The sequence below is a fragment of the Molossus molossus genome, unplaced genomic scaffold (genome assembly GCF_014108415.1).
Source record: "Molossus molossus isolate mMolMol1 unplaced genomic scaffold, mMolMol1.p scaffold_m16_p_11, whole genome shotgun sequence".
Lineage (NCBI taxonomy): Eukaryota > Metazoa > Chordata > Mammalia > Chiroptera > Molossidae > Molossus > Molossus molossus.
In genome coordinates, this window is record NW_023425346.1 from 81,279,898 (window position 1) to 81,297,149 (window position 17,252).

At 35.1% G+C, this 17,252-nt stretch overlaps 1 protein-coding gene across 1 annotated transcript; it reads left to right on the top strand.

Moving 5' to 3' along the window:
- Positions 1-843: 843 nt before the first annotated feature.
- Positions 844-16,286, top strand: ZDBF2 (zinc finger DBF-type containing 2). Its single transcript, XM_036254871.1, has 3 exons — positions 844-903; positions 5,416-5,543; positions 9,200-16,286. The coding sequence occupies exons 1-3, from the start codon at positions 844-846 to the stop codon at positions 16,284-16,286; spliced, it is 7,275 nt and encodes a 2,424-aa protein (XP_036110764.1).
- Positions 16,287-17,252: the final 966 nt, after the last annotated feature.

The window sequence follows — 17,252 nt, forward strand, 5'->3', positions numbered from 1 at the left end:
TATCAAAGTTACCTGGGAATTTAAAAAATGATAGATTCTAGACTCTCCGTTCTACTAAATCAGAATTTTGGGGGATGCTTTTGATATTCATTCTGACTTGGAAACCACTGCAGTATGTACTGTTGAAGGATTATAGTTTTGAGGGGTAGAAACGTGTAAACTTATTTGTAGGGAAATCTCATTACACCAACTGGAAAACATTCCTCATTTATTTGGTTTATGTAATTGTCAGAGAGAAATGTCTTGTGTTTTAGAGACTGAATTTGTTGTTATTTTGATTTTCAGCAACTTTGTTAGGTGAACTGTTTCAAAATCTACCTCTTTCTGGACTCAGTAGAAAATACAAGTGGTATCTTTCCTCTCGTTACAGAGAATAGATGTTATATATGACCCTGGCAGTTTAAGTAATCTAGGATTGTGAATAGCAACAAAATGGGAAAATTCATGAGCCTCATTAGTGTATAGTAAATATACTACTATATTTACTATAATAACACTATTATAATTTACTATAATAACTATATTTACTATAAGTAACAACTTAGAAATAGTAATTTGTCTTTAAAATTGAGGACAATATTCATCAATACTGTATCAGTTCCAATAATGCTCTCATCTCCACTCCAGGCTCACCGATTGATTCCATAGCTCATGGAAAGAAGCCTTATTTATCTTCACAATTATGAGATATAAGAGTGGTTAGGACTCAAGAATGAATTTCTGTTCTCTGAAATCATCATAGCTGTTTTCCTTGTGATAGTAAGGAATTATTGTGTTTCTGCCATTTTTTTTTTTCCAGTTTGAGTATTCAATGACAATACCTTTTGACTTTGGTTATTCAACATGCAGAACAGACAAGGATATTGCAGCTATTGCTGTGTGCGCTATAATAATCTGGAACAGGTGAGAGGATCCTGTTAATACGATTATTATTTCTCAAAGGATTTGGTAGTGATTTCTTCTTCTTTTACATTTTATTCAACTTGTTAGTTGATTCATTGAACAGATCACAGTAAGAACCTACTAGTTGACAGACACTGTTTAAAGTTCTAGGTATATGACCATGAATAAAACCAGGTCCTTCTATTTATGAAGCTTACATTACGGTACAATAAAACGGAAAATAGTCATATAAATTTAGTACGTGACATGTCACATTGTGATAAATGTTATGAGGGAAATAAAGTAAGGGAGGGAGTATAATTTTAGGTAGGGTGGCTAGGTAAGTAAGGACGTAACATTAGTTGGGATTTGAATGAAGTGGGGGAGCCAGGCTTGCTTATCTCTGGGGGAAGAATTTCTATGTGGAGGGAAGAGAGAGCAGGGACAGAGACCCGAAGACAGACGGATGGTTGGCAATGCTGACCCTAAGCCAGGAGGCCATCAAAGCTGCAGTGGAGGTAGTGTAGGTGGGAGTGGGTGTTGAGTGGAAGAATTCAGAGAATTAGATTCTGTAAGACATTGAAAAATAAGGCAAGGACTTTGAATTTTATGCTTTGATCCATGAAAGTTTAAAATTTTGCTATCGTTTAACTTATTTTCCTTTTGTTGCTTGTGTTTTGGGTGTCATAAATGTTGCCTAATCCAAGGTCATCAAGATTTATGCCTGTGTTTTCCTCTAAGAGTGTTATAGATTTAGCTCTTACATTTAGGTCTTTTATTCACTTTGGGTTCATTTTTCTATATGATGTGATTTAATTACCTCTTAAACGCCCTATCTCCAAATATAGTCATATTGGCAGTTAGAACTTCAATATATGCATTTTGAGGGTACAGAATTTAGCCTATAGCCTGACCTATGGCTTAACTGGTTGAGCATTGTCCCATGTACCAGGGGGTTTCTAGTTCAGTTCCTGGTCAGGGCACATGCCCGGGTTGAGGGGGTGTGCAAGAGGCAGCTGCTCCGTGTTTCTCTCTCATCGATGTTTCTATCTCTCCCTGTCCCTTCCTGTCTCTGAAATCAATGAAAACATATTTTAAAAAAAAGAAAGAATTCAGCCTATAGCAGTTACAATAGACTAAGTTTTAGATGTTAAACCAATTTTGCATTCCTGAGACAAACTTCACTTATCATAGTGTGTGATCTTTTTTATAGATTGCTGGGTTTGGTTTGCTAGTGTTTCGTTGAGAAATTTTGCATTTATATTCATAAGGTAATTGTGTCTCAGGTGAAGTTGTAGTATAATGAAGTTCTGTTAATGCTAAACTGTTTATCTTAAGATATGAAACACAGGTTTATAATACATAAAAGTTCTGCTGCTTAGTAACATTTGCTTTGTTTAATTACCTAATAATAATCACTTAAATTCATACTAAGGAAAAGTTTTTTTTTTTGTAATTTCCACACCTCTGCCTTTTAAAAAAGAAATACTTTTTTAATGTTGGCTGTAAACATGAGGAGGCAGATAATACATTTCAAAGCTCTCTTTAATATTTCTCTCATAAATTATATCATCACTTAACTGGAAGATTATTTGTTAAACCTTTGATAATGATAAACATATTAATCTTTAACCACAAGTTCTATTCAATAAGCTTTTGAATATTTTTTTGCTTAAAGTTTAAAATAATCTTTAGACATTTGGGTATTTCTGCACTAAACTAACATTTATAAAGACTCTGTTGATGACTGCCACGGTAATTTGTACTAACTACACAAGCTTTAATATATATATGCAGGGTGTCCCAAAAAATGTATACAGGGTGTCTGTGGATTCTATTACATTTTGAAAATGAAATGTATTTTAATAAATGCTGACTTTATAGTTATTCAAAGTTGTGTATACATTTTTTTTGGGATTCCCTATATATAAATATTTCAAGGTTTTGGAGAATTACTAAGGAAGTGAAGAAATATGGGGCTCAGATGTAGCTGAATATTCAACAGAAACATTGGAAGCCAAAAGACAGAGAACGCCACTAACTTAGAATTCTGTTTTCAATAAGTATATTGCTTATCCAGTTAAAGCCACAATGAGATAACATGAAACCCCCTTTACAATAGTTACAATTAAAGAGACTGGCAATATCAAGTGTTGAGGAAGCAGAGCAATGGAGACTATGATACACTGCTGGTGAGGGTATAAAATGGAACACCCCCTTTGGAAGACTAGTCATCAGTGATTACTGATCATATGCAAACTTTATGACTTAGAAGTTCCACTTCTAGTAATATACTCAGCAAAATGCTTTCACATGGGCACCAGAAGACACATATAAGAAGGATTTTGCAGCATTATTTGTGATAGCCAAAAGCTGCCAACAAAACAAATATCCATCAAGAGTAGAGTAAATGAAAAAAAATAGTATATTTATGCAATGGAATACTACACAAAAATGAAAATTAACAGACTACAGTTAATATGGATAAGTATCACAAAATGTTGAATGAAAGAGCTGAATGCAAAATAATATATATTGTATAATTCCATTTATATAAATTCAGAAACTTGTAAAACTAATTTATACTCTTAAAGCTTAGGATAATAGTTATTTTGGGGGAAGAAAGAGGGAATATTTAATTGGTATGGGACACTGGGGGGGGTTCTAGATGCTTATTAGTTTTTCATGGATAGATGATTATAGATGTGTTGACTCTGTGATTTGTGCACTTTTCTTTATATAAGTTATATGTCAATTAAAAAAAATTAAAGACATTGACTCCTCCTTCTGAGATATATAGTGTGGTGTTTACTGTGATTTATGTAAGTCTCCATTCACATTACTTTAAAAAAATTTTTACCTATGCATAGAGGGGTTAGATTTTAATCGAACCTTTATTTATTCCCTGTGTATTTGTCACATTCATTACCAGGCATGCAAGCTCTGGTCGTGGGTGCTGGATGGTGGGGAGTTTTGTAGCCAGAGGATCTCAAAACTCCTAATTTAGATGGTTACTGGGGCTAAGGCAGCACCAGAGTAGACCCCTGAAGTCAGCATGGAAGGAAATAATTCTGAGAGTTGTAATAGTGGTCAGGAGCTAATACCCTGTTTTAGGTTCTTTTGACAACTTTACAATGGTATTTAAAACATGACTTTTCCCATGTTAAATTAAATTAAAACATGTTATTAAATTGTCTACAATGTTAGAACTATGGCATTAGCTCTAGCACTAGCATAATACAATAGATTAAACTTTAGAGTTAAACTCAGTTTCAAATCCGCTAGATTTTTAACTTGCTAGATACACAGCTTTGGACAATTTACTCTTTTTGTGCTTTAATCTCCTCATATCAAAATGGGAACAAGATTCAGACTCAGTGAAAATTCAGTGAGATTACTGTGTAAATAGAATAGTACTCTGATATGTTATAGGTGCTCAGTAGATATCAGACTTCTTTTCCATCATTCTTGGTAGTTTCTAAATAATACTAGTAAAGGTAGAATCTTTCTGTGGACAGAACTGCAAAACAAAAACATAGTGAATTTATTCCAGTATTCTGTTTAAAGTAGGATTTTAATCTTTGAAAGAAAAGGATGGCTTGTTTATAATACAGATTTTTTACATTCCTAACCAAAAAAAAAAAAATGATGGCCTTTTTGTGAATTAGTCTTTGACCTTTTTTTTGTTGTTATTTTTTTTTCTTTATTGATTTTAGAGAGGAAGGGAGAAGGAGAGAGAGATACAAACATCAATGAGAGAGAACATCGATTGGCTGCTTCCTGCATGGCCCCCACTGGGGATTTGGCCCACGACCTGGGCATGTACCCTGACTGGGAATCAGACCAGTGACTTCTTGGTGCATGGGTCAACGCTAAACTACTGAGCCACACCAGCCAGGCTAGTCTAGTCTTTGACTTTTTAAAATACAGTGATGCAACCCTATTCTCTCTTAAATCAGATTTTTATTATTAAAAAATATTTGTTCATTGAAAACCAAGAATTTGTAAGAAAAATTTAAAAATTTCCCATAATCATACTGCACGGATATAAATGCATATTGGATTTTGGTATTTTTTTTTTTTTTTGTATTTTTTTGTATTTACTTGTTTGTACATTTTAAAACTGTAGTTGAGATAAAAGCATATGTGCGATTTTTACACCCCCTAATATTTTAATATGTAACAGTTTGCTATATTATTAAAAAGTCTTTGTATTATTTTAGATAGCTGTATTATAATTAACTTAAGGATTTTAGGAGATTTCCAATGTTTTTTATCATGCTGTGACAAGCATCATTTTTTGTGTAAATCACCCACATTTAAGATGATTTTCTTATGAGAGATTTAGAGATACAATTATTATATCTAAGGGAAAGATAATTTATGGATTTTAGATGTATATTTTAGAATTGCTTTATAGAAAGGGTATATCAGTTTATACCAGGAGTATATATATATATAAATGAATTTGTTTCATGAAACTCTACTGTATATTACACATTTAAAAATATTTAGTTTCTTTCTTCTTTATAGCATATGTCTAGCCCTCAGCACAGATACCTGACCACACAGAATAGACAACGGATGGGTACCAGTAGTTTGATGGAACGTTTTTTGCAGGATGTACTGCGGCACCACCCATATCATTATCAAGAAAGCAGGTAAAGTAACTGAGTGGAATAATAGTACATAGTATGTTATAGTAGATATATGTGTGTTAATGTTTCAGTACTCTTTTTTTTTTTTTATCCTCACCAGAGGACATTTTTCCATTTTTTGTTCAGGTAGAGTGGGAGGGAGAGAGAGGAACAGAGAGAGAGAGAGAGAAACATCAATGTGAAAGGAACACATCGGGTGGCTGCCACCCGCACAACCGACCAGGGCCAGGGACAAACTGCAACCGAGGTACATGCCCTTAGCGGGAACCGAACCCGGGTCTCTCAGGACCGCAGGACGACGCTCTAACCGCTTAGCCAAACCGGCCAGGGCGATGTTTCAGTACTCTTAAAGTGCCTCTTTGAATCAGGGAATATAATGTGAAATTTTATGTAGTAAATTCTCTTTGCAATTATTATTATGTGTTAATCCTCATCTGAGGATATTTTTTCATTGATTTATTTCAGATAGAGTGGGAGGGAGGGATGGAGAGAGATAGAGAGATAGAGACAGAGACAGGAAGAGAGAGAGAGAGAGAAACATCGATGTAAGAGACATACATTGATTGGTTGCCTCTCTCATGACCCTGATGGGATCCAGGGATCCAACCTGCAACCCAGGTATGTGCCCTTGACTGGGAATCAAATCTGAGACCCTTCTGTCCACGGGCCGATGCTCTAACCAATGAGCCAGTCTGTCTAGTGCTTCTTTTAAATAATTTAATCTTTCTGGAATTTTTAAAATATGTGATGTGAGGCAGGACATTTACTTATTTTTTTATAAATGTGTATTAATTATTTCCACTGATATAAAATGTCAACTGAAACGTAAACTAAATTTCTAAATTTCTGTGTATATCTGTGTATTTGATTTTGAATACATTTATTTTTTTGAGCTGTTTAATCCCATGCCACACCACATTATTTAATTATGTTTATAAGCATTCTAAGTTATAGTTTTTTAAAAAATAATTTTTCTCTTGCCTTTTTCCTTTATTTATTTTATTTTTTGGTACCTGCTCCTAGCGGGAACCAAACCGGGACTCTCTGGTCCGCAGGCCGATGCTCCGACCGCTGAGCCAAACCGGCCAGGGCGTTCTCTTGCCTTTTTGTCTGGACAGTTTAGCCTTCTTAAAACTCAGTACTTTCTTTATTTTTGTTTATTTTTTTCCCCTTTATTGATTTTAGAGAGAGAGAAGGAGGAGAGAGAGATAGAAACACCAATGAGAGAGAACATTGATTGGCTGCCTCCTGCATGCCCCTCACTGGGAATTTGGCCCACAACCTGGGCATGTGCCCCAACCGGGAATCAAACTGGCGACTTTCTGGTTCATGCGTCAATGCTCAGCCACTGAGCCACACTGGCGGGCTATTTTTCTTATTTATTGGTTTTTATTTTTCTTAATTTATTTCTTCAGTGCCCTCAGAAGAAGAATTAGGTGTTTATTTAATTAATTTGTGTTTACTAATTATTTTTTTTAATGGAAGATTTAAAAGTGTGAAGTTTCCAATACTCTGGTTTCTCTTCAGATTGCATAAATTTTTCGACTTTTAAAAGCGTGAAGTTTCCATTTTGATATCTCATAGATTTTGATGTATAATTGTTTTATTGTATTAATAGATAGTTTAAAAAATTGCTTTCAAGCAAAGAGTAGAAAATAGTGGTTTTTAACCTTTAGTCATTAGATTTTTAGAGGGCATTTTGTTGTAAAATTAGTTTAAAATTATATAAATATAGATGGTGATTTAGTTGTTAACTTTAAACACACACACACCCACACACACATCAGTGCAAATCAGAGCATATAAATGATGATTCCTAACCTTTTTGGGATTTTGCCAACTTGTTGGATTTAATGATTCTGCTTGTCTTTCTTTTTTCTTCCTCTGTTTTCTTAGCCAAATGATACAAAATTAATTTTATTTTGAGAATGTTGTGACAGTGTTTAAGACAAATGGAGAATCTCTATTAGGATTCTGAAAAATTAGGATAAAGTGATTATTGTTAAAGTGATTATTGTACTGCAATTTTACTGATTAGAGTTCAGAAGTATGAAAAATTATGGAAATTTTTTGCATATCATATTATTCTGACAGCAGGGTTAACATTTAAAAAAAATTTTTTTTGCGTTTTTAGAGAGAGAGTGAAACATTTATGTGAGAGAGAAACATCCATCGGCTGCCTCCTGCATGTCCCCTACTGGGGATCGAGTCCACAACCTGGGCATGTGCCCTGACCGCGAATCAAACCGGGACCTCTCAGTCTATGAGACAACACCCAATCCACTGAACCATGCCAGCCGGGCCCAGGGTTAACATTTTTATTTTACAAATACCAAAAACATTATCTTGATATTAATTATGATACGTTTTAACAATAAAGAAAGAAATAGCAATATCTATGACGTGTTTAAAAATAGTTGAATGTGGCCAACACATGTATGCAAATCCTGTTAGGCAATTGTGGCATCTCTCAAATTTAAAAATATTTAGTAAAGGTATTTCTTAGTTGTTAATCTATTTAAAAATTTTATTTATCATTTTTTAATTTAATTTTATTTATTTTTTATCCTCACCCGAGGACATTTTTCCATTTTTGTTCAGGTAGAATGGGAGGGAGAGAGAGGGGGAGAGAGAGAGAGAGAGATATTGATGTGAAAGGGACACATCGAGTGGCTGCCACCCGCACAACCGACCAGGGCCGGGGACAAACTGCAACCGAGGTACGCGCCCTTAGCGGGAACCGAACCCGGGTCTCCCTGAACTGCAGGCCGACACTCTAACCGCTGAGCCAAACTGGCCAGGGCTATTTATCATTTTAAATAGGCTGTATATTTAGATAGTTTTAGATTTACAGAAAAATTGAGAAGATAGTACAGAGAATTTTTACACACCCCCTTATCCAGTTTCTTTATTACTACCATCTTAACATTAGTATGGTACATTTATCACAATTAATGAACCAATGTAATACATTAATTGAATTCTGTAGTTTATTCAGATTTCCCTAGTTTTTACCTATTTTTTTGCTTCAGGATCTCATCCAGAATAGTCATATTGCATTAACTTGTCATGTCTCCTTAGACTCCTCTTGGCATTTTTAATTTTAATAGACATTGCCAACTTGTTCTTCGTAGAGATTAAACTAATCTGTATTCTTATCAATAATGCATTAAAGTGCCTGTCATTTGCACTCCTGCCAAATGTGTTAAAATAATAATAGTTAATATCTGTGAATTATTACTATTTTCTAGGATTAAACAAGTGCTGTCTACATGTAGCAACTAATTTACTTCTCAAAACAATCTCATGAGGGAAAATAGTATTATTTCTTTTTTTGGAGGTGGAAACTAAAGCCTAGAAGGTTAAGTAACTTGTGTTAAGCTTTTTGTTATTTACTGCTCTGATAACTGGAAAGTGATGCATAACTATATTTTTCTTATGTTTAGGAGCCATTTGTGCTTATTAAGTAGTGGTTGGTAGAACTACCTCCATCTGCACGGATTACCTTTCTGAAATACATTATACAGCCTGGTGTGATTGATTTAATTCTTTATCCTATAAGAATCTGTCCCAAGATAAAAAGAAAATAGCGTTTTGTCTTTATTTAAGCATTTTAAACAGATATTAGAATATTTTTATGATTTTTCCTTTCTTTTTAGATCAAGGCAAAATGAGAGACTTCTTAGGAATAACGTGTCACCTTCTGAAGTTGTTCCTATTGATGATTCTGTTTCTGAAGATATGGCTGATAATACTGCTGGAGTCGGAGAGAGAGCCACCAAAAATGTCGAACCTATTGAAGAGTTGTATTCTAGACCTAGTAAATCTCAGGAATGTAAACAGGGTGTTTCATTTCGACCATCAGTTATTCAAAAATTGGAGAAGGGGCAGCAGCAGCCCTTGAAGTTTTTTTATAAAATTGGGAGTGGCCTGAAAGAATTTAATCCAGTAGGTATTGGTAAAGCTACAAATAATGGAAAAAACCTATTATGTCCCTCAGTCATTTCTACTGCTTCTGCTAGTCGTTTACCTGGAAGATCTTATGTTCAACCAGTTATAACTAATACTACTAGGTTACCACCCCATTTGGATTCAGTTAACAAATGTGACCCAAACAAAGTTGACAGATACCTTGAACAGCAAGACAGGGGTTGTAGAAATCCTATGCTTTCATCCCATCTAGAAACTTCCTCAGTTTTATATCAGAAACCTAAAGAATCAAATAGGAAGTCTGTGTGTATAAATTCAGATAAATTGATTATACAGGAAGATGTAAAATCTCGGGGTAAAACTTTGTCAACTGGTTTTAAATCTCATGCATTTATGAGTACTGAAGGCTCCTTAAAATATAAATCTCTTTCCAAATTAGCAGTAAACCCTGCAATCAATCTGAATAAAACTGATATGCCTTCTAATAAAGGAATCTTTGAAGATGCCATTCCAAAGCACCATGAGAAATTCTTTCCTAATATGGATAGTACCCAAGAAGAAAAACAATTGGTTTTTAACAGGCCAGCCTCTTTGGAACAGAAGAGCTCAGTGAGTTCTAAAATGGACTTTGCTTGTGGCTCTCCTCAGTCCTTGTCTGATCAACCTGAAACGGCTGTACAAGACCTTTGGAGGGAGGAGCAAATTGAACAAGAAGATAAGAGCTATGAATCAAGAGGTTCTGAAATGAGTTTTGATTGCAGGTCCTCTTTTTATTCACTAACTGACCAATCTAAAATGACTGCCAAAGAAACAAACCTTTCAAAGGAAGTACATGCTTATTTGCAGCATAAGAATAATAATTCTTGTATTTCTGAAATAAGTTCTGATTGTGATGGTCCTCTTCAGTTGGCTACCAACCGAACTCAAGTAATTATGAAAGGAATTAGTGTACAGAAGGCAGTGCATGTTCGCCTGGTTGATGAAAGCTATGATTCTAGTGATTCTGAGATGAATTTTGATTGTGATACCTCATATCAGCCAACTGATGACCACCCTCAACAGCCTGCAATAGAAGAAGATCATCCCAAGGAGGCACACATTGACTTAGTGGATAAGAACTATGGATCTAGTAGCTCTGAAATAAGTGCTGATTCTGTTTTACCATTTCAGTCGGCGATTGACCGACTCCCAGTGGCTGTCACTGAAACAGAACTTCAGAAGAAGGTTCACATTGGCTTGGTTGATATGAACTATGGATCGAGTTGTTCTGAAACAAGTTTTGATTGTGATGTTTCTCTTCAGTCAGTAATTGTCCATCCCCAAATGGCTGTCAAAGAAGGAAATTTAATAGGTAGTCATGTCCACCTGAAAGATAGCTACAAACCCAGTAGTGCTGAAGCACATCTTGATTGTGGTATCTCTCTTGAGACAGTGACTGATGAACCTCAGAGGGCTGTTGAAGAAATAAATCTTCCAAAAGAGAAGAATGACCTTGTGGATATGAACTATGACTATTATAGTCCTGAAATGAGTTTTCACACTGATGCTAAATTAGTGGCTGACCAACCTCAAGTAGCAATTCCGGAAGTAAACCCTCAAGAAGTAGCTATTGACCTGCAGAATAAGAGTGCTAAATCTAGCGTTTCTGATCTAAGTTTTAATTCTTGTGCTTCTCTTTGTCAGTCAGCTAATGAACGACCTCTTGAAGCTCTGAGTGAAATAAATCTGAAAGAGTTAAATGTTGACATGGAAGTTAAGAGTTATGGGTGCTCCAGTTCTGAGTTGACTTTTGATTCTGATCCCCCTCTTCTGTCAGTTACTGAGCATTCTGAGCTGAATGTTGAAGAAATAAGAAAAAAACACATTAACCTGGAACATGAGAGCTATGGGTCAAATAGTTCTGAAATAACTTTTGATTCTGATATTCCACTTTGTTCAGTAGTTGACCCATCTGAAGTAGCCGAGGAGGAACCTATTGATCAGGTATATAAGAGTAATGAATCTTGTGTTTCTGAAACAACTTTTGATTCTGAAATACCCCTTCCTTCAGGGACTGATAAACCTGGAGTATCTGTTAAAGAACTAATCATTCAGAAAGAAAACTATGTACACTTGGGAAGGAAAAATGATGAACCTAGTAGTTCTGAAATAAGTTTGGATTCTTATGTCCCTCCTCTTTCAGTGACAAATTCTCCTGGAGTACTTGTTAAAAGGCTAAATCTTCAAAAAGAAGAACAGATACACTTTGAAAGTAAGGAAAATGAACCTAATGATTCTGAATTAGTTTTGAATTATGATAGTTTTCATTCAATAATTGTACATTCTGAAGATCTCATTAAAGAAGTAAACCTTCAGAAAGAAGAGCACGTACAGTTAGAAAACAAAACTAATGGACCTATTGTTCCTGAAATCAGCTTGAAATCTTATATTTCTCATTTAGTGACTGATCATCCTGACAGAGCTGTGAAAGAAATAAACCATCAGAAAGAAGAACGAATAAACTTAGAAGATAAGGGTAATGAATTAAGTGTTTCTGAAACAAGATTGGATTTTGGTATTCCTCTTCAGTCTGTGATTCAAAGAACTGATGTGGTTCTTAAAGAAATGTGGCTCCAAAAAGAAAAACATGCCAAATTCAGAGGTAAAAGTCCTGAATTTAGTGGTTCTGAAATAAATTTAGATTCTGATGTCTTTCATTATTCAGTGACTGAACCTGAAATAGCTGTTAAAGAAATAAATGTTCAGAAAGAAGACTATGTTTCAGAGAACAAGAGTGATAAATACAGTGGTTCTGAAATTATTTTGGATTCAGATGTCCTTCCTCAGTTGATGACTGAAAAACCTCAAATAGCTGTTTTGAAGGAGGACCATGTTGACCCAGAAGATGAAAGTACTGAATCTAGAAATTTTGAAATAAATTTAGAGAGAGATCCCCCTCGTCCGTCAGTCATTGAGAAATCTCAGCTAGCCCTTTTGAAGGAAAAACATGTTGCTCTGGAAGACAAAAATAGCGAATCTAGTGACTGTAAAGTAAATTTTGAGTCTGATGATCCTCTTCAGCCATTGAATGAACAATTTCAGGAAGTGATTAAAAAAACAAACCTGTGGAAGGCGGAGGATATTCATCTAGAAAATAAAGTTGATAAACCTAATGATTCTAAATTAATACAGGATTCTGATGTTTCTCCTCAGTCTGTTCCTGATCAACCTGAAGCAGCTGTTAAACAAACAAATCTTGAGAATGAAGGTCATGTGTACTTGGAAGATAATAACAGCCAATATAGTGGTTCTGAAATGAGTTTGGATTCTGATTTCTTGGTTCAGCCAACAGTTGATGAATCTCAAATAACTATTTTGGAAAAGGAGCACATTGAGCTAGAAGATAAGCACAATAAATATTGTGGTTCTGAAATAAGTTTTGACTCTGATGACCCTCTTCAGTCAGTGGCCGAACAGGTTAGAGAAACTGTTAAAGAAATAAGCCTTTGGAAGGATGAAGTTGATGTGGAAGAGAAGAGGGATAAATCTAAGGGTTTTGAAATTATATATGATTCTGATGTACTTTTTCAGTCAGTGGCTGGCCAAACTGAGGACATTGTTAAGGAGATCAACCTTTGGAAGAAGTCTGTAGACTTAGAAGGTAAGATTGTTGAACCTAGTGATTCTAAAATCAATTTTGACTCTAATGAATCTTTTCATTCTGTGACTAATGAAATTCAAGAGGCTACTACAGAAATAAATATTCTGAGGGAGGAACATGTTTGTCTGCATGATAAGGGCTTTGAACCCAATGGTTCTGAGGTGATTTATGTTTCAAATGTCCCTCTTCAATCAGCAGTTGAGCAACCACATATTTTGGAAGAAGAGCCTGCCAATTTGGAAGATAAGAGCAATGATCTTTGTGGTCCTGAAATAAGTTTTGCTTGTGATGATCCTCTTCAGTCTGTGACTGATCAGCTTGAAAAAACTGTTAAAGTAAATATTTGGAAAGAAGACTGTATTTACCTGGGAGATAAGGGCTATAAATTAGGTAATTTTGAAATAAGTTGTGATTCTGATGTTCCTGTTCAGTTAGTGGTTGGTCAATCTCCTGTGGCTGTCAAACAAATAGACTTGGAAAAGAAGGGTCATAATGACCTAGAAAATAAGAACTATGAACCTAGTGTTTCTGAAATAAAATGTGATTCTGGTATTCATCTTCAGTTAGAAGTTGACCAACCTCAAATGGTTTGCAAAGAAATGAACCTTCAGAGGGTAGCACTCCTTGGCATGGAAGAAAAGACCAGTGATTCTGAAATAATGTCTGAGTCTGATGTCCCTCTTCAAATAGTAGTTAATGAACTTCAAGTGTCAGTCAAAGAAGCAAATCTTCAAAAGATGCTGTTTGTGGACCTGGTGACCAGTGATAGTGAGTGTGAAATGATTGCTGATTCTGATATCCCTTGTCAGCCAGTGATTAACTCACCTCAAGTCACTGTCGAAGGAATTGACTATATAAATGCAAAAAGTTTTAATCTAGAAGGTGAGTGCTATGACTGTTGTGATTCTGAACAAGGATATGTTTGTGAAGCCTCTCCTCGATCAATATCAAACCAATCCAGAAAGACTTTCAAAGTAGTAAACCAGAAAAAAGACTATATAATTCTGGAAGAGTCAGCCTGTGAGTCTTATGGTTCTGAAATAAATTTTCAAATTGATGCCTGTCATCAGTCCATGACTTGCCAATCACCAGGGTCTGATAAAAAAATGGTAAAATATATTGACCCAGAAGATAAAAGCTGTGAATATAATAGTCCTAAAAGAAATTTTAAATGGGAAGATGCTTCTCAGCCAGCCACTTATCAACTACACAAAACAGACAAAGAAGACAACTTTTGTAAAGATCTAGAAGCTACTGGCCTAAAAGACAAGAGCTGTGAATGTAGTGTTTCTACAACATATTGCAGTGCTTCTCCTGAGTCAGCGATCCTTCAAATGGCCGATGAAGATAATCTTTTGAAGTCAAAACATACAAATCCAGAAAGTAAGAGCTGTGAACCTTGTGGTTCTGGGGTGAATTTTCAGTGTGATATCTCTCTCCATTCTGACACTGACGAGAGTCAAGGAGCTGTTAAGAAGATGTTTTATGATGTGAAAAAAGTGAGTCATGATTCCCATTCAAGCTCTGTTCCCAAAGTTGATTCTGTAAGGAACCTGAAAAAAGCAAAGGGGATCATAGAAGATAATACTGATGAACCAGTTCTTGAAGCCTTGCCTCATGTCCCTCCTTCATTTGTAGGGAAAACGTGGTCTCAAATAATGAGAGAAGATGACATGAAAATTAATGCTCTTGTGAAGGAATTTAAGGAAGGTCGTTTCCACTGTTACTTTGATGATGACTGTGAGACCAGGAAAGTAAAAAAAAAAAATTTGAGTGAAGAAAAAAAGATTACCTCGGCTGACCTCAATGACACTGCATTCATTCAAGTTCTACTAGACTGTGATTATAATATTGATGACTTTTCAGTAGCCTTAGATAAACCTAGCCATCATCCTATAGAAAAGAGGCCTTATGAACAAACATGGCGAGTGGCTTCTAGATGCCAGGCTGTAAAAGTCAGCCATGGAACTCAAACCAATCTCACGAGTTACCTAGTGACAAAAAGCATAAGTGGACAAGAGGAAGACTCGCCAACACTGAAGCGTTTACTTTTACACAACGACAAAAAACCAAAAAAGAAAATCGAAATTGGGACAGTTGAATTCCTTGAATCATATGCTAATATTTTGAAGCCTTTGCACCCCAATGCCTTAGTCTATGTTCTTTCTTCAAACATTAAGCTGAAGGAAGGTGAATCCTTCAACTTCTCTAAAATTAGGCACCATAATGACAAAAACAATCAGGATTTTAGCATCCAGTACAAATATAAACAGGGTTCCTTTAATTATTATGACCCATTGCATAAACAACTTGTAATTAATCCTCTGAACATAGAATTACCAGAGTCTGACAGGAATAACTGGGTTCAAATTCATTTTAGCAACCTAAACTCCAGTACAGATGACAGTGCTCATGTACAAAGTTCTACTTCACCTTTTATGACAGTGTCACTAAGACATGAATTACTGTCACACCAGGAGGCCAGTGGGTCTTCTGTGTTTCTGACAAAATCAGAGATCTTGAATTCTAGTGAAGTTCTGAAGGAAGGGAATTTCCAGTTAACTCTTTTAAATGGTGATGCTGCTGAAATCTCACCCAAATCAGTGAGAAATAAGTATTTAGAAAGTAAAAAGAAAGTTCAGAGAAGGAAGGTGACAACTAATAAGAAGCCAGATTTACTCAAAAAGGTTTCCAGACCAGTCATTCTCCAGCAAAAAACCAGAATCACATCAGAAAAACAGTCCATTTGGATTCCGACCAAGCTAAATGATATAATTAGAAAGTATATTTCAAAATACTCTGTTTTTTTGCGTCACAAATATCAGTCCAGGAGGGCTTTTATTGGAATACATCTTAAGAAGACAAAATCTGTTGTCAGTAGGTTAAAGAAGGCGAAGAGACCAGCCAAAATGCTTTCAAACTCGGTTCCCTCAGCTGGTGCTGAAGAGCGACCAGGAGCTGTAAAGGGCTCTTCTCCCAAGCAACGTGTGCAGGATTCGTCCAGCATTTCAGGAACTAAGCGGAATGGTAATAAAAAACGCCCTAGAAAAAAGAAAAGAAAGAGTCCTAAACCTGTTAGAATATATGATTTGAGAAGTTTATATTCTCAGGTACCATATTCTGATAGAATGATGACTCGACTATTACACAAAATGTTGCTCAGTAAGACAAACTAGAAGTGTTTGTGGTCAAGCTAGTGGAGGATTCAGAACTTCAATTGAAATATATTTGGTATATAGTGCACATAGCTCTCCCAACTTTGGTGAAAAAATTTAACCTTCAACTATTTTGCTATAGACATAATTTTTCAGAACTTTTATATTATTTAAAAATTAGTGTTTAAGGTCTTTTTTTTTTTTTTTTTTTAAGAATCAAAAGACCTTTTGTCCAGTTGGTATAGAAGAGCTTCATCTTAATTTATGTCATGTAATTTAGCACAGTATATATAATTTTCTCCCCCAAATCAGGCCCCTCTTATTTATTTTTTATGATTGTATCTCATGTCAGCAGGTTTTAATATTGTAAGAATTAATATGGCAAATGCTATCTTATTTTTACTTTTCAAAAATTGGAACAATGAGTATGTACTATATTCAGTATGTTTCAGAGTGGCACTGTCACTATTGTATTCTAACTGAGTAATTAAAAAGAAACTATCTCAGCTTTTGAGTGGGGTTGACTTAAATAATTACAGATGAGATATAATTTACCTTTCTTTTAAAAGCATTCCAGAAAAGAAGATTCCATAATCTCTAATCCAGATTTTAAAAACTGCCTGGTAATTTTATATGCATAGCACAAACTCCTTGCTTTATTTAAAATGGATCTACAAGTCTCTAACTTTCCACATTTGGACACATGCATATATACAATCTGTAATATACAATCTCTGTTTTCCTTTAGCATTATTGTATCTTAAGGGGAAAATGATCTTGCCAGTATGAGTAAACTTTTCTCTCACCTTTATTCCCCTGCACCTGAAGGGTTAATGGTTTAATATGGCCTTATTTCTTAAAAGTATTTTAGACACCACCATATTATTTTTTAATAGCTTGAACTGATATTATTGGTTTGGAAATTTGGGCAGACTATTGATTCGTTATCATCAACCAATTGTTTATAATATTGATGCCTGAAATGAT